At 40.6% G+C, this 22234-nt stretch overlaps 1 protein-coding gene across 6 annotated transcripts in view; it reads left to right on the plus strand.

Annotated features, from left to right (window-relative positions):
• The window catches only part of MARCHF8 (membrane associated ring-CH-type finger 8), a 135304-nt gene that overhangs the window by 56593 nt on the left and 56477 nt on the right, over window positions 1-22234 (plus strand). For 5 of the 6 annotated variants that reach the window (XM_090278386.1, XM_090278392.1, XM_090278391.1 and 2 more), the window contains exon 2: window positions 7370-7549. In XM_090278386.1, coding sequence (XP_090134512.1) covers window positions 7448-7549 — 102 coding nt within the window. In that variant the 5' untranslated portion in view covers window positions 7370-7447. Of the gene's footprint in view, window positions 1-5244; window positions 5456-7369; window positions 7550-22234 lie in introns of those variants that run through there. The other variant, XM_090278388.1, reaches the window with a different exon arrangement.

Here is a 22234-nt window from a genome sequence, read left to right on the forward strand (position 1 = left end):
ATATATATATTTATTTGTTTTTTTATTGTAGTGGATTTCTAGTTTCATACCATTGCTTGATATAATTTCAGTCTTTTTGAATTTTTTTTTTTTTTTGGTTTTTCAATTACAGTTGTCCCCTTTTCCCCTAATTTCTCTCCCCCACCCAACCCACCCCCTCTCCCGCAATCATATCCCTCCCCGTTGTCCATGTCCATGAGTCTTTTATACAGGCTCTTTAATTAAACCCTTCCCTTACTTATCCCCCTTCTCTCCCTCTCCCCTCCCCCCTATTGACTGCTATGTCCAGCTGCTCACTGAGATGTTCTGTCAGCAATTAGTCCAAACTGCAGACGGGTCTCCGGAGCCTAAAACCGCAACCTCTCCTCACTCCTCCGCCATCTTACCTCTTGAATTTGTTAAGACTTATTTTATGTCATAACATGCACTTGAAAACAATGTATAATATGTCATTTAAGGTTGCTGTTGCCTTGTTTTTTTGTTTTTGTTTTTGATTTTTGTCTGGAAGAACTATCCATTTATGTCAGTTGGGTGTTAAAATCCCCTACTATGACTATATGGCTGTTGATCTTTCCCTTGATGTTCACCAAGATTTTCTTTATATATTTAGATGTTCCTATTTTGTATGCATATATGTTTACAAGGATTATATCCTCTTGTATGATGGATGCCTTTAGTAGCATATAGTGACGTTTTTGTCTCCTGTTATGATCTTTGTTTTGAAGTCTGTTTTCATCAGATATGAGTATTGCTATCCCAGCTTTTTTTTTGTCCATGCATGGAATATTTTTCCCATCTCTTCACTTTCAGTCCATGTGTATCTTTTGTTCTGAGGTGGGTCTCTTGCTACCCTAAGTCTTTTTATTGGGTCACTTAATCTGTTTACATTTAAGGTTATTGATAGGCACTTATTTTTTACCATTTTATTCTTTATAACTGTGTTTCTCACGCAGTTATTTTTTTTTTTTTTAAAGCAGGGCTTCTAGCATTTATTGCAACACTGGTTTGTAGTAATGAACTCCTTTAGTGGTTTTATTTTTCTTTTCTTTGGGGGGTAGGGAGCTATTCATTTCACCTTCAGTTTTAAATGATAGCTTTGCTGGATAGAATAATCTTGGTTGTAGGTCCTTGCTTTTCATCATTTTGAATATTTCATGCCTATTTCTTCTGGCCTGGCCTGAAGTGTTTCTGTTGACAAACCAGCTGACAACCTTATGGGAGCTCCTTTTTAGGTAAATAATTGCTTTTCTTTTGCTGCTTTTAAAATTCTTTATCTTCAACTTTTGGCATTTTACTTATGCTGTGTCTTGGTGTGGGCCCTTTGGATTCATCTTGATTGGGACTCTGTGCTTCCTGAACTTGTGTCTTTTTTCTTTACCAGGTTAGGGAAGTTTCAGCCATTATTTCTTTAAACAGGTTCTCTATGCCTTGATCACTCTTCACCATCTGGAACCTTTATGATGTGGATGTTGTTGTGCTTGATGTTGTCCCAGAAGTCTCTTAGATTTCCTCATTTTAAAAAATTCTCTTTCTTTTAATGATCTGCTTCAGTGTTTACTGCTATCTTGTCCTCTAAATCACTGATTTGATTCTCTGCTTCATCTAACCTGCTTTTGATTTCTTTTAGTGTATTCTTTATTTTAGAAATTTTACTCTTCATTTCTGAGAGGTTCTTTTTTATGGTTTCTATGTCCTTTTTAATGCTTACTGTCTCTTTGTTTAAGTTCTCAAAGAGATTATACATTCTTCCCCTAAGGTCTTTAAGCATCCTTATAATTATTTTAATCTCTGCATCTGGTATTTTGGTTGCTTTCTTTTCACTTATTTTTTTTTCTAGGAATTTCTCTTGTTATTTTGGATATATTTATTTTCACTCTATTTTGTCTGCCTTTCTGTGTTTGTCTCTGTGTATTAGGTCAGTCTTCTATGATTTCCAAATTTTTTATGAGGGCTTTCTTGTGTAGGTGCTTTGTGGGTCTCAGTAGTGCATCTTTTAGATACCCTAATCCAGGTGCTTAGAAATGATTCTTGTGTGGGTTATATGTCCTCTTCTCTTGTAGAAGAGTCTTGAATACTGTTGGCCCATTTGTGGGTAGAGTTAACCATCAGGATGGCCAAATATAAGGATAGACCTTCTTCATTGTGTATGACTCGCTGTTCAGGGGCTGCCCCCTGAGGCAGAGTTGTTCCTGGCAGTGTTTGGTGTCTACCAGAGTCCCTCTTTGGCTGTGCAATTTGTGTGGCTAGTTGGGTCGAATTCTGGTGAGATTTTGAAGCCCATCACTGTCTGTGTTGGTTCTGGGCCTTCTTGGCCAGGGTTCTGCTACTGGTCAATGTCAGATGTTGTGTGGAACCAGCCTGGGGATACCCATCTGGAACTCATGCTATTCACTGTTTGTAGCTGCACCTACTGGTCCTGGGTGTGTGTGGGAGGAGCTTTGCTGTACATCAGGATCAACTTCTGAGGCTTTCTGAGGTTGGTGCCCACCTGTTGGCTACTTTGCTTTTTCCTGAGGTTGCCTGGATTTCTTTCAGTCTTACAAAGAAAGGCTGTAGAGTGGGCCCAAGCTGACAGTGCCCCACTGACCTTTCCACATGGCTCAAGCTCTGTAGTACTGGGTGACCTGGTTGGGAGGACAGTGCTAGTTTGTCTTATACTTAGGGGAAGTGTGGTCAGACACTCATTGGGGAGAATGTGGCCCCTACTCCAGAGCCATATTATTCATTTTCTATTACAGTCTCCATTTTTAGGTCTCCCAGGAGGAGGGTACCATAGGTTCAGGATGGGTGCAACCAGCTCTTCCTACTGCAGGAGCAAGCTTGGCCAGATGGAGACACCAGGACTTGGGTAACAGATTAAGAAAGCCTTCCCTTGTGAGTGGCACCAGCTGAGCCACACGAGGGGGCGAGCTGCACTCCTCCCCTCAGCTTTGTAGCCATGTCTGCTCACGCCCAAGACTGGAGCTTCTGAAGGATATGCTGTCCAAAGGTCCTACAGAAGAAGGTTGTTCCCTTGTCCTCTGCAGAACTGAGCTCAACAAAACAGGGCCAACAGGAGTTACACATTCAAAGGCAGTGTTTTGTTGAGGGTGGTGCTGGCCCACATGATGGGAGCAAGCCTTACACCTCCCGCTAGCTCCATAACCACGCCATCAGAGACCTTGCTGGAGCCACACTCCAAAGGTCTTCACTTGGAGCGTGCTCACTTTTCTCTGACTGAACTTTTTCAGCAGGAGTGGGCCAGCAGGACTTGGGGAAACAGATCAAGGCAGCCCTCCATTGGGATGGTGACAGCCCTTGGAAGGGGAGCGGGCTGCTTGCTTCCATCTAGTTTTGCAGTCATGCCATCAGAGACCTTGATGGGAGGCTCTCAGGAGGTCATGCTGAAGTTTACAGCTCTGAGCTGGGTCTCTTTCCCCCCGCGGAATGGAGCCCAGCAGGACTGTGCCAGTGGTACTTGGGGAAACAAATCAAGGCAGCCCTCCATTGAAGGTGATGAAGGCCCATCAGAGGGGGGCAAGCTGCATGCCTCTCCTTATCTCCACAACTATACTGCCAGAGACACCCTGACAAAGGAGTCCTCCGTTGATGGTGGCAACGGCCAAACCTACAAGGAGAGGGGGGATTGGCCCCCCTTCCAAAGCCACACAGTTCAGTGACCATTTGAGAGTCTGCATATGTTAGACTGGCCAAAAAGTTCATTTAGTTTTTTTCCATACAATGCCTCTAGTAGGGCTTAGTTATCTTTAACTTCATTTGAAACTATTTTGTTAGATTGTATTGTGACAGCTGTCATATCACATGGATCTTAAATACTTATCAAAATTGGTGAATTTATGTGCAGACATTTTAATATTGAAGATGGAAGAAAATATGCAATATGTATTTTTGGTGTATTATGCTTTATTATTTCAAGAAAGGTAAATATGCACCTAAAATGAAAAAAGATTTGTGCAGTATAGAGAAAGTGCTGTGACTGATCAAATATGTCAAAGTGGTTTGATAAGTTTCTTCATACTGTTGCCATTTTGGCTAACTAATTCTTTGCTGTGGGGCTGTCTTATGCATTGGAAGATGTTTACAGCAGCACCCCTGGCCTCTACCCACTAGAAGCCAATAGCAGGAGATAGCAGATGTACTCAAAATATTCAAATAAATAAAATTATTATGGAAATTAAAAAATGTGTCTTTCATTTTACAGAAAAAACCAAACAGACATTTTTTCTCCAGAAAAAAGGGCACACCTCAGGTTTCTGTTGGGTGCACCCAACAGTCCTTTCTGCTGGACTTAAGCTTGACAGGGTGGTGTTTCCAGTGTTTGGAGGACCATTTAGTGCACTTCCTCCAGCTGGTGCTGCAAGAATAGGAGTACCTGACCCTGGGAGATGGAACCTGAGGGTAGTATGGGATACAGACTCAGAACAAGGACCTCAGTAGCTGACCCTTTAAATCTCTCTCTAGAGCCATGTCACCCAGATCTTCTCTTAATGTCTTCTGCATGCCCTGAGTCACCTTCCCTCTACCAGAGCCCTGAGTGAGTGCCCAAGAGTGAGCTCCTGTGCTTTGGTTCTTTAGGAGAGCACCTGGGATTCTAGCAGACTCCTTCCTCTTCCCAGCAGACACAGTCCTTGCTGATTTTCGCTGCCAGATGCTATGCAGGCTTTTCTTCCTGGCCCTGGTGCTCTGTTTTGTGGGTCCTGGCATGGGTTGAGACCCCATGCTCCTTGGGTGGACTTTTGCAGCTGAGATATCCCTCCTGCTTCTCAGCTGCCACACCTGGGTGCAGGGACCAGCTCTCTCTACATCTCTGCCCTTCTTACCAGTCTCTGTGTAGCATCTATAAATTCTTGGAATGTAATACTCCTGTTCAGTTGTCCTTCAGTTGGTCATTCAGGTTAACTGCTCTATAATTTAGCTGTAAATACAGTTTGGCAAGAGGAGGCAGTGTGTATATCTTCTATATTCTCTGCAGCCATCTGGGGTCCCTCTTTAGTTTGGATATGAAAGTTATCATTTTTATCCTAAATATGTCTGGCATAGGAGAGGGATTCCTTTAGGCAAGCTTTCAGGTATGTTACTTGGAGCTGTAAGGAGGGAAGTCTTTCAAAACTACAGATAATTAAAAATCTTTCCACATTTGTATTTCTCTGGCATAAACAGTTCTCCCCAGGCTTATCATGGACATATAATAATTTATTTATTTGTTTGTTTGTTCATTTGTTTATTTATTTATTTTTAGAGAGAGGAGAAAGAGAGATAAACATCACTGTGTGGTTGCCTCTCACTTGCGCCCCCAACAGGGGACCTGATGTGCAACCTAGTCATGTGCCCTGACTGGGAATTGAACCAGCAACACTTGGTTTGCAGGCTGACGCTCAATCCACTGAGCCACAGCACCCAGGGCTAGCAGTGATATAATAATGATGATTATGCAGTAATGCATTAAGCACCAAAGGTAGGTAATAACATGATATGTGGTGGGGCTATGGGCATGGTTAGTTTGACAAAGTATTCCAGGAGGGCACATGGAGTTTGTCATCTGTGAGAGAGGACTTGAATGTATTAGTGATGAAAAACAGCTTACCACTGACTATCGTGATCTCCCAGAGAGTGTAAGAACTGAGCAGTAAGTATAGGCCCCTTGTCTTGTATAATGTGAACCCAAGTATTCAAACCATTTGTTGGGCATGATGGTCCATCTGTGTCATCTTCATCAAAGGCTTGAAATTTAGTAGGTGATGTATAATATCGAAACACTAACATTTTATTTTGACATCTAGACGGTAACATCATTTACTTTATTTTCCTGTTTGGTTGGTTATTAGTGTTCAACACTATTAAAAATCTAGATTTGTAAAAACAGAATATTCTTTATTTTAAATTTTATTGATTTTTGGAAATAGGAAGGGGGGAAGAGAGAGAAAAACATTGATTTGTTATTCCACTTATTTGTGCATTCATTGGTTGATTCTTGTATATGCCCTAATTGGGGACTGAACCTGCAACCTAGGCATATCAGGACAATGTTCTAACCAAGTGAGCTACCCAGCCAGGGCTAAAACAGAGTATTCTTTTAGTTTATTTTCTCAAATGTGTTGATCCCTTTCAGTTTCTTATGCTTTGCTGATGCTGTTGATCAGAGTTTTGTGAAGGAAATCCATTTTATGAGTCCTTTTGCTCTTCAGCTGAGTTAGTAACACTGTCAGAGGTGGAACCAGCCTCAAAAACACCTGCCTTTGGTCCAGAACAGAGTTCTGGGAGAAGTGAAAGAAATGGCTGCTCATCAAATGTGACCTTAGAGTTGTCAGGCCCTACTTACCCTCCCTGCCTCCCATCCCACTCTGTAGTACATGGTTTTGGGGGTGTTTAAAGCTTCTATCCTTTCTTAAAATTTGAACAGCATGCAACATGACTACATTAAACCTTATAGATAATTTGGGTAGTTTATATTTAATTGGTTTTGTAAACAGTTTGATAGAGCTCAGTGGGGGTGGGGAAAGAGAAAACACATTCCAATTACTAGACACTTTGGAGGAATACATGAAAAAACTAGAAAAAGAAGCTGGGGTACCTAGAATTTATTGAATATAGCTGATTCAGACACTTATTTTGACTAAGGGCAGTTTTTTCATGGTCCCAGAAATGTCAATGACAACCTTTATCTTCCCTGAAAAATCCTTTAGAGCAGGGATTAGCAAACTGCAGGCACATGGATCAAATCTACTCTACCATTTGTTTTTGTGAGTAAAGTTTCATTGGAACATAACCATTTTCATACATTTATACACTTGCTATGGCTTATTTCATGCTACTGTAGCAGAACTGAGTAGTTGTAACATCTGGCCCATGATGCCTAAAATACTTAGCACCATATCTGGCCCTTTACAAGGAAAGTTTGCTAACAATTGGGTCTAGAGACTCTAGACTTCTAGAAGGTTATGCATAGATCATAGTTATCTAAAATTTACTTTACGTTTCTTAACCTTTAGTCATCCCATTATATGGACTCAAGGGCAGCAGTTTTAAGGAAAGATCACTGCTTATATCAGGATGAGTACTTATTCAAGAAAAAAGTTTAATTTAAAAAATACTCTTTTAACAAAGGATGACACTGCTATGTTTAAAAAGTAGTCAATGGAAAATTAATATCTGCTTATCCAATACATGTACCTGATCCACCAGCCTCTTTTAGTTATGCCCAATTTATCACTTGAGAGAAATGTTACAATTTTCTCCTCATTCATTTATTATCTATCATTTTTAAAAACCAAGTATTTATATCAGACATTATAACTTATTTAAATTTAAAACCCTAATTTTACTGTCGGAAAGTGTTTTAGTTCAGTATATCTTGTCTTCTCTCTCTCAGCTTTAAGTCCATGGCCCAAAATGACTCTCCCACTGGAGACTCTCTTCGGTAAAGACGACGAGGAGACAGGAGGCTGGGATGAGCATGCCACTGCATCAGGTCTCTGCCATTTCATCCCAGGATGCCACCTGTGCTAGAGTCTACAGAAGTAAGACCAAAGAAAAGGAGAGAGAAGAGCAGGTACTGAGAGAACACTGTTTTACTTTCCTGATTTTTGTTGTTTTCATTAAATATGGTCTAGAATGATAAGTTCTGTAAGGGGTAAAGAACCCAGTGACTCTCAAACCAGTAGGAGATGATTAACAGATGAATCATGGAAAAGGGGTGAGGAAATGACATTCTGCAGCTCCTCACACATATCTCTGGGATCAAAAGGAATAAGATTGTCATCACCAAACACAGAGAAATGGGAAGATGTATCTAGATAACTTTGCAAATAAGTTGAGGATAGACCTATAACTATTACCCTTAATTAATCTCACCCTTAATTAAGTAGTTAATGCATTAGATTGTGAACCCAGATTAACCTGTAATGGAGAAATGAGAGGGGATGGGGAGCTATTCATGTTAGTATAAAACCAGTTTACTTTGTCTACTTCGCTCACGCATGCCCCCTACTGGCTGTGCATCCAACTCTGCAGACTCACGAATAAATGCCTCACTTTGCTACTGAAGTCCTGTGTCCCGGTGTTTTATTCTGAGCATGTCTCACAATTTGGGGACTTGTCTGGAATGCTCTGCCTGTGTGTGGGAAGGGGCTCTGAGCCAAGGCAGAGAGATGCGTCCTACCTGCTTTTGGGTGGCCTGCTCGACCCAGGGCCCACCCGCTTCACAGTGTTGGAGACAGCGGTAGACTGATGCAGAGGAGAAACAAAAGCAAACACTTTTGTAACCAGGCAACCTCGTGCACGAGCCAAGGTAAGAAAATTGGACTTAATTACTGCCTTGGTAGTTGGGCATCCTTGGAGACTGAGTGTGTGTGTGTGGCTGAGACATATCTTAAGATATAAAGCAAGTGTGGAGTCCTGATCCACAGTTCTGTTCTCCTGCGAGGGAAATGGCTGGAGATGGACGAAGAGAATCTTGGGCTGTGTGCAAGAAATCTCCACTATGGGGGTTGAACACACAGGGCATGGACAAGAAACCTCCAATAAGGAGGGTTGAGTTCACGGGCCATGGGCAAGAAACCTCCAGTATGGGCGGTTGAGCTCATAGCGTCTCCATATACAAGAAATGTCCAACTTCCGACCAAAATGGAGGCCTGGGCAGACACACTGTGCCTCCCTCCACAACTAAGAAGGAATACAACTATTTCAAAACTAGAGACAACCAGAAGTTCCAGAAATCAAGCTGCATAGAAGTCCAACAAACAGATATAAAGAAGAAATACTCATCCAGGCAGGTAGGAGGGGCGGACCCAGAGGGGAGAGGACGTGGTGTGGTGGTGGCAGCAGTGGTGGCAGCGGCTAGCTGCCAGAAAGCACAGTCACACATTTAAAAAAGTCAGGAGGGACACCTGGGGAGCACTCCCAGCACCAGACCAGACCATGCAGCTCACCGTCCCAGCACCAGGGAACATCAAGCCTCATTGCTTCTGACTATGCAAACCAGTGGGTGTTGGGGCAGAGGAAGAAACAGCCGGTCTCTCAGCAGAGTCTGCTTGTTTAAGGGGCCCCCGCAGTCCTAGAGCATCCGCAGACCCACGCACTCTGGGGGCGGCGGCCAGAGCAGCAATTGGAAAGGCACCAGTCCCATAAAAAGTAGGGGAAGTGCCTGGAAAGGGGGTGAGTGCTGGGAGGGGGTGACATTGTTCCCTTTCAGACCCCTCCCCCACATACAGCACCACAATATGGTGAAACAGGTCGCCCTCTACTGATGAGAAAACCTAAGGCTCTGCCCCTTACAATGTAATAGGAGTGACAGCTCTAGCTAAGACACAGAGGAAAACAAACACAGGAGGCTGTCAAGATGAGGAGACACAGAAGTATGGCCCAAAAGGGGGAACGGATCAAGGTTTCAGTGGGAGAACTAAGCGACGAGGAGATAGCCAACCTAACAGACACAGAGTTCAAAACACTGGTGATAAAGATGCTTACAGGCTTGACAGATATGCTTAAGTATGGCAAATGCATAGGTAAGATGTAAAGGCTATGCTAAATGAAACAAAGGAAAATCCACACAAAACCAATGGTCAGGGGAAGGAAACCAGGGTTCAAATCAATGATTAGGAACATAAGGAGGAAAACAACAGTCAACCAGTACAGAATGAGGCAATAAGAATTGAAAAATATGAGAGGCTTAGGAACCTCTAGGACAACTTTAAACATGCCAACGTCCAAACCACAGGGATGCCAGAAGGAGAAGAGGAAGAGCAAGAGATTGAAACTTATGTGAGAAAATGTTGAAGGAAAACTCCCCATATTTGGCAAAGGAAATAGGCATGCAAGTCCAGGAAGCACAGAGAGTCCCAAACAAACTAGACCGAAAAAGGACCACACCAAGACACATCATAATTAAAATGCCAAATGTTCAAGATAAAGAGAGAATCTTAAAAGTAGCAAGAGAAAAGCAGAGAGTTACCTACAAAGGGGTGCCTATAAGACTGTCAGCTGATTTCTCAAAAGAAACTTTGTAGCAAGAAGGGACTGGCAAGAAGTATTCAAGGTGATGAAAAGCAAGGACTTACAACCAAGATTACTTTATCCAGCAAAGCTTTCATTTAGAATGGAAGGGCAGATAAAGTGCTCCCCAGACAAGGTGAAGCGAAAGGAGTTCATCATCACCAAGCCATTATTATATGAAATGTCAAAGGGACTTACTTAAGAAAAAGAAGATCAAAACTATGAACATCAAAATGACAGCAAACTCACAACTATCAACAACTGAATCTAAAAAATAAGAACAAAATCCAAGCGAACAAGAATTATAGGTATGGAGATTATTGGGAGGGTTATCAGCTGGGAGGGGGCAGGGGGAGATGGGGAAATGGTGCAAGGATTAAGAAGCATAATTGGTTGGTACAAAATAGACAGAGGGAAGTTAAGAATAATACAGGAAAGGGTGAAGCCAGAGAACTTATATGCATGACCCAAGAGGGGTGGGATTGCTGGAGGTTAGGGGTGTACTGGGTAGAGGGGAGCAAAGGGGAAAAAAATTGAAACTACTGTAACAGCATAATCAGTAAAATATACTTAAAAAACAAACAAACTTATAGACACAGAAAAAAAAAAGTAGTTCTCCATAGTCTTTTCCATAGAGACTGTACCAATTTGCAATCCCACCAACAGTCCATGACGGTTCCCTTTTTTCCACATTCTTGCCAATACTTGTATTGTTTTGTCGATGATGTCTATTCTGAAAGGAGTGAGGAGATACCTCATTGTGGTTTTAATTTGCTTGTGATGGTGAGCATCTTTTCGTATATCTATTTGCCATCTGTATGTACTCTAGAGAAATACCTATTCAGATCCTCTGCCCATTTTTAATTGGATTTTTGTGGTTGTGTTGTTCAGTGTTAATGTATATGAGTTTTTAAAAAATAAATTTTGAATATTAATCCCATTTTTGGATGGAAAACATCTCCCATTCAATAGGTTGTCTTTTCATTTTATTGATTTTTTTTTCTTTTTTGCTGTGCAAAAACTGTTTAGTTTGATAGTGTCCCATTTATTTTTTCTTTTGTTTCCCTTGCTTAAGGAGATACATCAGAAAAATATATTACTAACCCAATGTCAGAGAGTTTATTTCCAATATGTTCAAATGGTTTTATGGTTTGAGGTTCTACATTTAAGTCTTTAATCCATTTTGAGTTTACTTTTATATATGGTGTAAGAAGGTGGTCTAACTTTTTTTTTTTTTGCATGTATCTGCCTACTTGTCCCAGTACCATTTATTCATTCACTCTCTATTCCTTTGTACATTCTTGCCTCCTTTGTCACAGATTAATGGGACATACAGTGAGGATTTATTTCTGGGCTTTCTATTCTTTTCCGTTGATTTATGTGACTTTTTATGCCAGTATCATGCCTTTTTTATTACTGTAGCCTTATTTGATAACAGATAATATGGTATCTCCAACTTTGTTCTTCTTTCTTAAGATTGTTGTGGCTATTTGGGCTCTTTTATGGTTCCATACAGCCGCAGCTGTCCGTCTCGAGAGACGATGGTGTAGCTTCTTAAGTGTCTATTTGCACCACCGAGAATGGTTGTGCAGTCCGACTCGGGAGTGACACGGTATCTGTCTCCTCCCGTGTTGAATCGACATCTTGCGATGACGCTGGAGTGTCCTCTCCAGTGAAGCTGAAGCTACAGAGCCTCGAGAGACGATGGTGTAGCTTCTTAAGAGTCTATCTGCACCGCCGAGAATGGCTGTGCAGTCCGACTCAGGAGTGACACGGTATCTGTCTCCTCCCGTGTTGAATCGACATCTTGCGATGACGCTGGAGTGTCCTCTCCAGTGAAGCTGAAGCTACAGAGCCTGGGCAGGGTGATATGGAGGGTCTGCTGTTGCCCATGCAGCAGACCCCCCCTCTCTTCGCAGCTGAGGGATCCAAGGGAAAGACGGAGTCAATACAGCTTGGCTTCAGGTGCGCCGCAGGAGTTGCCGGTGTTGACTACAACGTCAAACCGCCTTAGGGACTCCGGCTCCGGATTTTCTGTCGGGGTTTACTCCCTTAGCCTTTCCCCTGAAGAGGTATGCCGCAAGGCAGCGGAGGTTTTTTGGAATCAGAGTTTTCCTTCTCTGATGTGCCCTGACTGGAAGATCGAACCAGCGACACTTAGCTCGCAGGCCGACGCTCAATCCACTGAGCCAAACCAGCCAGGGCTTGGTTCCATACAAACTTTAGAATTATTCTAGGTCTGTGAAAAATGCCTTTGGCATTTTGATAGGGATTGTACTGAGATTCCTTTGGGTCATATGGACATTTTAATGATATTAATCTTTCTCTCAATGAGCATGGAATGTGCTTCCATTTATTTGTATCTTCAGTTTTTCTTTTTTATTGTTCCTTAGTTTTCTCAGTGCAGGAGAAAACCTCTTTGGTTAAATTTGTTTCAAGTGATTATTGTTTTGATGCAGTTTTAAGTAAAATTGGTTTCTTAGTTTCTCTTCTGATAGTTCATTATTGGTGCATAAAATTGCAACCAAATTCTGAACATTAAAAATATTAAATTTGTATTCTGCTTTACTGAATGTATCAGTTCTAATAGTTTTTTCATAAAATCTTTTTGGGTTCTCTAAATAATACATGTCATCTACATATAATGACAGCTTTATTTCTTCCTTTCTAATTTGGATGCCTTTTACTTCTTTTTCATGTCTGTTTGCCATGGCTAGGACTTCCAATACTATGGTGAATAAAAGTGGTGGAAGTAGACATCCCTGGCTTATTCCTGATCTTAAGGAAAATGCTTATAGCTTTCACCATTGAATATGATGTTACCTGTATGTTGGTCATATATGTCCTTTAGTATGTTCCCTCTTTTTCCACTTTGCTGAATGTTTTTATCATAAAAAAATTGATGCTGCATCATGTGAAATGATTTTTCTGATATGATTTTTGTTATTTTGTTTATGTGGTGTACCATGTTAATTGATATGCTGATATTGACCCAACTTGCATTCCATGAAAAATCTCACTTGATCATGGTGTATGGTCATTTTTTTCTTTTTCTTTTTCTTTTAAATATGTTTTATTGATTATACTGTTACAGTTGTCCCAATTTCCCTTCACTCTGCTCCCCTCCACCCGGTGGCCCCCCTCCCTCCAGTTGTCCCCCCCTTTTAGTCCATTTCCATTGGTTGTGCATGTAGTTCTTTTCAACCTCTTCCTGTCTACTCCATTCCCTCCTACTATGCTTCTTAATTCCTGTACCATCTCCCTCCCTTACCCCCTTACCCCTCCCTGCTAACCTACCCCCAGTATGTTCCCTATACCTGTAGTTCTTTTTCCACTCTCGTTGCCTATTTAGTTTGCCTTTGTTTCGATTCCTTAGCTTCTATTGTTGGTTCTTGTGATGCAATTTTCATTTTAATGTTCATAGTTTTGATCCTCCTTTTTCTAAACCAGTCCCTTTAACATCTCATATAATAGTGGTTTGGATCTAATGAACTCCTTCAGTTTTATTTTGTCCTGGAAGCACATTCTCTGTCCTTCTATTCTGAATGACAGTTTCACTGGATAGAGTATTCGTGGTTGTAGGTTTTGGATTTTCATTACTTTGAATATTTCTTGCCAGTCCCTTGCCTGCAGAGTCTTCCTTGAGAAGTCAGCTGATAGTCTAATTGGGACCCCTTTGTACATGATTCTTCTTTTCTCTCTTGCTTCTTTTAAGATTCTCTCTTCATCTTTAACTTTTGACAATTTGATTATAATGTGTCTTGGAGTAGTTCTCCCTGGGTCTAGTTTTTCTGGAACTCTCTGTGCTTCCTGGACCTGTAAGTCTATTTTCCTTCCCCAAGTTTGGGAAGTTCTGGTTCATTACTTTTTCACATAATTTTTCAGTTTCTAGTTCTTCTTCTCCGCCCTCTGGCAATCCTATAATTTCTATGTTCGATCTCTTATAGCTGTCCCAGAGGTTTCTGGTCCTCTTCTCACTTTCCTTGCTTCCTGTTTCCTCTTTCCACACTGGTTGACTGTTTGTTCCTTCCTTATGTTCCAGTTTGTTGATTTGATCTCTGGATTTTATTTCCTCACCAGTTGCCTCGTGTTTTTGTTCTATTCAGTATGAGTGGTTTTCAATCCTTTCTCACCTTTTTCCAAATCTTTTGTTAATTCTGTAAGCCACCTTATAACAATAGCTCTGAACTGAGCCTCTGACAGGTTTGTTATTTGTTCATTTGTCAAATTCTTCATCTGTTGCCTGGTGAGCTGTGTCACCAGGATTTCTATAGTTGTCTGCCTCATTTTGACAGATTTGCGTTTTGCTTTGCTTCTTGGGTGACAATAGGAGCGGAGCCTGTGTACTTGTCACAACCCAGCGACTGGTAGCAATCTGCAACCTATTTCGTGGCGCTGTGGTGCTTTGTCATCACAACCCGGCGACCGGTGGTGATCCGCAACCTTTTTCGCAGCGCTGTGGCACTTTGTGTGGGGGCGGGGGTCCAAGATGAATTTTTGCCGTTATTCTCCGCTGGGAGACTGGGATCCGTCCTCCTGCCCTCTGGGCCTCACCGTCAAAGGCAATGCGGTGGCTGCTTTTCCCAGCGTTGGGGTCGCAAGCTGCTGGGGCGCGACTGCAGCCAGGATTGCTGTCCCTGCTGTTGTCCCTGGTGCTACCGCAAACAGCACCACCCACTTTCGCTCTTCCTGCCTGTCAGATGAGCACCGCTGGTTTATAACTTCGTATGTTGGGCTTCTGTGTAGTTTTATTTTCTGGAATTTCTAGTTATCTTTTGTTTTGAGGTAGTTGTATACCTTTCTAGTTGTAGAGGGAGACTGAGCTTGTCAGTCTAAGCCTTCATCTTGGCTGGAAGTCGTGTATGGTCATTTTAATGTATCGCTGAACTCAGGTTGCAGAAGTTTTGTTGGGGACTTTTGAATCTTTGCTCATCAATGATACTGACCTATAATTTTTTTTGTAATGTCTTTTGTCTGGTTTGGGAATCTGTAATGGGACCTCATAAAATGAACTTGGGAGCCATTCTTCATCTTGAATTTTTGGAAATAGTTTGAGAAGGATTTGTGTTAATTTCTTTCAATGTTTGGTAAAATTCACCTGTGAAGCCTTCCTGTTCAGGACTATTTTGTTGTTGATGTTAGAGGATTTTAAAATACTGCTTCGACTTCATTGGTAATAATGGGTCTGCTCAGATTTTCTGTTTTTCTTGCTTTAGTCTTAGAAGATTATTTCTAGGAATTTATCCATTTCTTCCAAATTGTCCAACTTATTGGCATTTAATTGTTTGCAGTACTTTTTATAATCCTTTGTATTTCTGTGGTGTCAGTTGTTCTCTTACATTTCTGATTTTATCTACTTGGGTCGTTTATTTTTCTCGATGAGTCTGGTTAAAAGTTTATCAATCTTGTTTATCTTTTCAAAGAACCAGCTTAGTTTCATTGTTCTCTTGTAGTCTCTTTATAGACTACATTTTGTTTACTTCTGCTCTGGTCTTTATTATTCTTCCTTTTGCTCACTTTTTGCTTTGCTTGTTTTTCTTTTTCTAGTTCCCCTAGGTGTAAGGTTAGATTGTTTATTTGAGATTTTTCTTGTTTCTTGAGGTAGGCCTGTATTGCTATGAATTTCCCTTTTAGGACTGCTTTAGCCCTGTCCCATAACTTTTTTTGTCATTGGGTTTTAATTTTTATTGGTTTCTAGGTATCTTTGGATTGCTCCTTGGTGTTGTTAAACCATTAATTGTTTAGTAGCATATTATTTAACTTCCATATGTTTGTGTGATTTTCAGTTATTTTCTTGTAATTGACTTCTAGTTTCATACCTTTGTGGTGAGAGAAGGTGCTTGATATGATTTCGATCTTCTTAAATTTTTTGATTTGTTTTATGCCCTAACATGCAGTTTATACTAGAAAATGTTCCACGTGCACTTCTGCTGTTTTGTGGTGAAATATTCTGAAAATATTATTTAAATTCATCTGCTCTAGTGTGTTGTTTAAGGCTGATGTGTGTGTGTGTGTGTGTGTGTGTGTGTGTGTGTTTGGTCTGGAAGATCTAGCTATTGATGTCACTGGCGTGTTAAAATTCCATACTATGACTGTATTACTGTTGATCTATCCCTTTATGTCTTTCAAGATTTATTTTATATATTTAGATGCTCCTGTGTTGGGTACATAGATGTTTACAATTATTATGCCCTCTTGTTGGGTTACCCCTTTATAATAAATGTTCATCTTTGTCTCATGTTATAGTCTTTAATTTAAAGTCTAATTTTGTCTGGTATCAGTATTATCCCAACATTTCCTCTCATTTGCATGAAATATCTTTTCTCTTTTTTACTTTCAGTCTATTTTTGTCTTTTGATTTGAAGTGGATCTCTTGTAGACAGCATTTTTATGGGTCTTGTTTTTTTTAAAGATTTTATTTATTTATTATTATTATTATTATTATTTTTTTTTTTTTTTAGAGTGAGACAGGGAAGGGAGAGGGAAAGAGAGGGAAAGAAACATCAATGTGTAAGAGATACATGGTTGTCTCTTGCATGCCCCCATTTAGGGACCTGGCCTGCAACCTAGGCATTTGCCCGGACTGGGAATCAAACTGGCGACATTTTGGTTCACAGGTCAGCACTCAATCTCCTGAGACACACCAGCCAGGGCTAGGTCTTGTTTTCTTATTCATTCACATACTCTATGTCTTTTGATTGGACCATGTAATCCATTTATATTTAATGTGATCACTGAGAGGTATGTAGTTATTGCTATTTTAGTATTTGTACTTATGTATTTTCTTCATTTTAAATTTTATTTAATTAATTTATTTTTTATTGTTTTTTTGTTTTTGTTTTTTTACAGTTGTCGCAAATTTTCCCCCATTACTCTTCCCCTGCCCTGCCCTCATCCCCCAAAGTCAGTCCCCACCCTCTTGTCCATGTCCATGGGTCATTTATACATGTTCCTTCACTAGACCTTTCACCTTTCCCTTCTTATCCCTCTTCCCCATCCCATCTGGTCACTGTCAGTCTGTTCCTTTTGTTTGTTTTGTTCATTAGGTTCCCTCATAGGTGAGATCATGTGGTATTTGTCTTTCTCTGCCTGGCTTATTTCACTTAGCATAATACTCTCCAGTTCCTTTTTCTTCTTTTTATAAAGAAGTTTCTTTAATATTTCTTATAATATTGGTTTGGTGGTGATGAACTACTATCTTTTTCTTGTCTGGGAAGCTTTTTATCTCTCCAGTTTTAAATAATAGCATTGCTGCTTCTAAGATTCTCTACTTGTCTTTAACCTTTGCCATTTTAATTACGATATCTCTTGGTGTTGTTCTGTTAGGGTACATTTCTTTGTGATCCTCTTCACTTCCTGGGCTTGTATGTTTATTTCTCTTACGAAGTTAAGGAATTTTTCAATCATTATTTCTTCAAATACATTCTCAATCCTTTGCTCTTTTCTCCTTCTGGTACCCCCATGATGTGAATGTTGTTAAAGTTGAAGTTGTTGGAGAGGTCCCTTAAGCTGTCCTAATTTTTTAAATTTATTTTTAATTTTTAATTTTTTTTTATTACTTTGATTGGGTGTTCTCCACTATCTTGTCTTCCAAATTGCTGATTCAGCCCTCTGCTTAATCTAATCAGCTTTTGATTCCTTCTTTTGTATTTATTTCATTTATTGTATTCTTCATTTCTGACTGGCTTGTTTTTGTGGTTTCTGTTTCCTTTTATGTGCTTATTATCTGTTTGTTGTGTTCTCACTAAGTTTATTTAGCATCCTTATAATTAGTGTTTTGAGCTCTACATCTAGTAGATTGCTTGTCTCCATTTTATTTAGTTCTTTTTCTGGATTATTCTTTTCTCTCATTTGGGACATGTTTCTTTGTCTCCTCATTATGGCTGCCTCTCTGTGTTTGTTCCTATATATTAGGTATATCTGCTGCATCTTTCAGCCTTGGTAGGATAGCCTTATGTAGTAGGTGTCCTGTAGGGCCCAGTACAATCCTTGATTACTGTGCTGGGTGTTCCAGGAGTTTCCCATGTGTGGGTTGTGTGTGCCCTCCTGTTATAGCTGAGCCTTGTCTGCTGTTGGCATACCAGTTGGTTGTGTTGACCTTTAGGCTGGCTGGCTGAGAAGACTGGTCATGAGCACAGCATACAAGCTGCTGTGCATGGCCTGACCCCATGGAGTAGGATTTGCCTTAGTGGGCTCTGGTGCCAGCCTAGATCACCCTTTAGGTGTGTCGCTTGTGGAGCTAATTGGGTGGTGCTCTCTTGTGGTCTGAAGTTGGCTGCTGGGCATGTTGGTTTTGGGCCTCTTGGGAAGGGCTGTGGTGCACACCATGGTCACCCTCTTCCTGTCATTGACCTGGGCTATCTGGTAGGAATTACAAATGTATCCACATTTGGTAGCTGCCTGTACCGGTCCTGGAGGTGTGTGGGAGAGATCACTCTGTGAACTAAAGCCAGTAGCCACCAGTATTGGGACTGGGGCAGCTTAGCTAAACAGGGTACTTGATGTCCAGCTGTTACATAAGGTGCAGTCATTGAAAGAGCCTCAGGCTATGTGTGAGTTGGCTGATGTGGGATTTCAGGGACTCATCAGGGTCGAGTGAGTGGAGTTCACTAGGCTAATGCAGATTCAGATATGGCCATGTTAGGGGAGGGCTTAACAAAGGAAAACAGTGCCCATCCACTGGCATATGGTGGCGGAGGGTTTAACACAGGGAGGAGGGTCCTGTGTGTGGGATGGGTCCCTCATCCCGAAGCAACATAGTTCAGTTTCTCCCTGTATGTCTCTGGTGCCTTCCAGCTGCTGTCTCTACTGGAGTTCATGGTGAGTGCCAACAAGCAAGTGACCTTGTGCATGGGCCCTGTAAGAGGACACCTGGTTTCCAGCCACCTTTTTGCTCTCCAAGGTGGATGGAATCCCCTCTATTTTTTCACAGCAAGATATTATAGCAGCTCCACTTCTTGGCATTGGTGCTCTGGATTGGGGAGTCAGGTTTTGGTCTAGGACACCTCACTGCACAGGGGTTACCTCTGTAGCTGAGATATCCCTCCAGATTTTCAACTGCCACATGTCAGTGTAAGGTCAGCTCCTTTTGTATCTTTGCCTTTTCTACCAGCCTTGACTGTAACTTCTTTATATCCTTAGTTGTAGGACTTCAGTTTAGCTAGTCTTCATTTGGTTATATAGGTTGACCGTTCTATAATTTAGTTGTAATTTTGTTGTGGGAAGAAGTGAGCATAGCACCTACCTACTCCTCCATCTTGACTAGAATTCAAATTTAGTTGTAATATTGTTGTGAGAGGAGGTGAACACAGCATCTACCCACTCTTCCATCTTAACTGGAACTCTCAAAATTGTATCTGAAAATTTTAAGTTACCTAAAGATCTTGAAAATTTATCTTTAAGTTGAAATATAAGTCCATCAAAATAATAAATTTATTTGGTTAAAAAAATCACATTTTTCATAATCTTAAGTATTATTAGAAGTAATGCTAGTTTTCTTTAACCACAAAACTTAGGATATAGTCAAATTGAATAAAAATCTATGCTTATACTTCACCATGATAATTCAGAGAAGACATAGTTATTTTTATTAAACCATGAAAACATACCAATTATATTTGCCAAAGTTTTGCCCAAATTATATTAACCTGATTTCTTAAAACATTTCTGAATTGTGTTTTGTAGAGATAATTTAAAAATCTAGCACGTTGAAGGTGTTAGAATTTCAGCTTCCTTCTTTTCTTCCTTATATTCTAGGAACTTTAGAAATATTCTATTTATATAGATGAATATTTATCTTTGTATATCAGTCAGGGTAGACTTCTTTAAAAGATTTTATAATCTAATAAATTTTATAATCCAATTTATCAATACCATTCTGAGGTAGAAAATTATTACACTCTCACACAATGAAAGATGAAGGCCTTTGTGAATTTACAGACACAGAGACATGCAGACACGGAAAGAATTTATAGCTTTAATTCTAAAATTTCAGCCATGGGACTACAGTAAACACAGAATTATAGAATCAGTTGTTCCAAATTAAAGAGTTATTTTCTTTCCATTGGGTATGAATTCTTAATTGATTTGAGCTCAGAACAGACAAGACAAAAAAAAAAGACTAACAAACCAGATTATTTACATTTTCTCACCCATTAAGCCGTTTGCAGAAAATATAGATGTTATAAAAATGGTTAGACCATAGCGCCAAATTTCCAATGAAGAATTATTGAAGTTTAACAAATCAAAATAAGTTGCTGGGAGTTGGGAAGGTATAAGGGGACTCAAAGGTAATGGAAAAAATATAAGACTAAATAAAATAAAGATAAATAAATATAGTAGAGAGCAAAAGTTCTAAGCAGATCTCAAGTTTCCCAGCCAGAACATTTGAATAGGATAGAACCATCTAGTATGGGCAGACTGTTGCTAGGAAACAGTAGTTCTCTGGCTCAGACAATGGCTAGACCAGATGTTTGGAATTAGTTACTAGCCTGTGCATTGATGAGAAACAAATAAATGGATAGCAACTTACCTGTAACAGAATTTGGCACCAGGAACTAGGAAGTTGCTAGAAGAATTGACCAAATGGTTGTAAGTGGTGATAGATAAGCAGGCTCTTGTCACAGTGCTTGTTTTAGGCCAGTCAGTACTCACTCATAGAGCTGGGAGTTGGGCACGATTCTAATGAAGCGCAAAACTTGGAAAGTCAGGGCTTTTTGTGTATAGGGAAAGGACAGAAAGCATGCTGGAGAGTCTGATTTGTGTAAGGAGAAACTGATTTATGAAGGGAGCCATCAATGCTAGTCTCTAGCCCTGGGCAGTCAGGTTGGCAGTCTTTATTAGGCTGTGAGGTGGTTGAGGGGCTATCTCCGGATGTATCTTCTTCTTTTAAAAAAAAGTGTTTATTTGTTTGTTTATTTATTTTTAGAGAGAGGGGAAAGGAGAAAGAGAGGTAGAGAAACATCGCTGTGTGGGTGCCTCTCACTCGCGCTCCCAACTGGGGACCTGATGTGCAACCTAGTCATGTGCCCTGACTGGGAATCGAACCAGTGACACTTGGTTCGCAGGCCGATGCTCAATCCACTGAGCCACAGCAGCCAGTGCCAGATGTATCTTATGTTGGCTCATATGCCAACCAAAACTGTAGCATTTGCCCTGGCTAGTGTGGCTTAGTAGATTGAGTGCCAGCTTGTGAACCAAAAGTTCACTGGTTCAGTTCCCAGTCAGGGCACATGCCTGGGTTGCAGGCCAGGTCCCCGATTGGGTGCGTGGGAGAGGCATCTGATCTTCCTTCACACATTGCTGTTTCTCTCCCTCTCTTTATCCCTCCCTTTCTTTCTCTCTAAAAGTAAATAAATAAAATCTTTTTTAAAAAAAAACTATAGCATTAAGAGAACTTGTTAGGAAGACTTCAGGATATTAGACTATATTTTATAAGGCTTGCAGTCTGCAGTAAGAGCCTATGCAAAAAGAGATTAATCCTGAACTCTTCCTGTCTGAATGGGGGAGAGGGCGAATGTGGTTTTGCTAAGAAAAATCCCATTTTCTGTAATCCAGGGATCCAGAGCTTTGCAGACCTGGAATAACCAATTATCTCCAAGGTTAATTAGTGCCAAAGCATGGAACCCAGCAATGCAGCAGGTGGTTTGATTCCTCTCCATCTCAGAATCTCCCAAGGACCTCTGGTTAGGTCCCCATCTGCCTAACAGAAGGGCAGTCACTCTCATTGTAGGCATGACCTGGTGTTCATGATGAGAGTTCATGAGGCAGTTTTTGATGCCTCTTGCCTGGGGCTGGAAGCAGTTAAATAGGGGCTAAATTTGTAGAGCCTAGTGTTGATGCCAAGAGACAGACATGCCCACAGTTAAAGATGAGGCTGTTTACTAGTCCACAGAATTGACCAGAACCAAATAAACATACTGATGATTGGAGACCCAAAGCTAACATAAGGCATAGATGTCTCATTGAAAGCAAGTATTAGGTCTTTCTAATATTCCTCTTTTCCAGAAAATTCCAAATAAATATTAAACTTGGGGTTTTCTTGTACTCTTTTCCAAGTAGAGCTCTGTGAGCTAAATGGAACAAGTCCTACTTCACAGTCAGAAATATCCTTTTCATTATTCTACAGTTCATTGGATGAAACTCTGAGGTCAACTATGAAGATGTGGATTTCTTCTTATTCAGTGGGATTTGAGTGAGTCCCAAAAAGATCTATTAAGTACCATGAGCTTTCTGAGAAGGTTTC

Source organism: Furipterus horrens, unplaced genomic scaffold (assembly GCF_987537825.1).
Source record: "Furipterus horrens unplaced genomic scaffold, mFurHor1.1.pri manual_scaffold_5, whole genome shotgun sequence".
Taxonomy (NCBI): Eukaryota; Metazoa; Chordata; class Mammalia; order Chiroptera; family Furipteridae; genus Furipterus; species Furipterus horrens.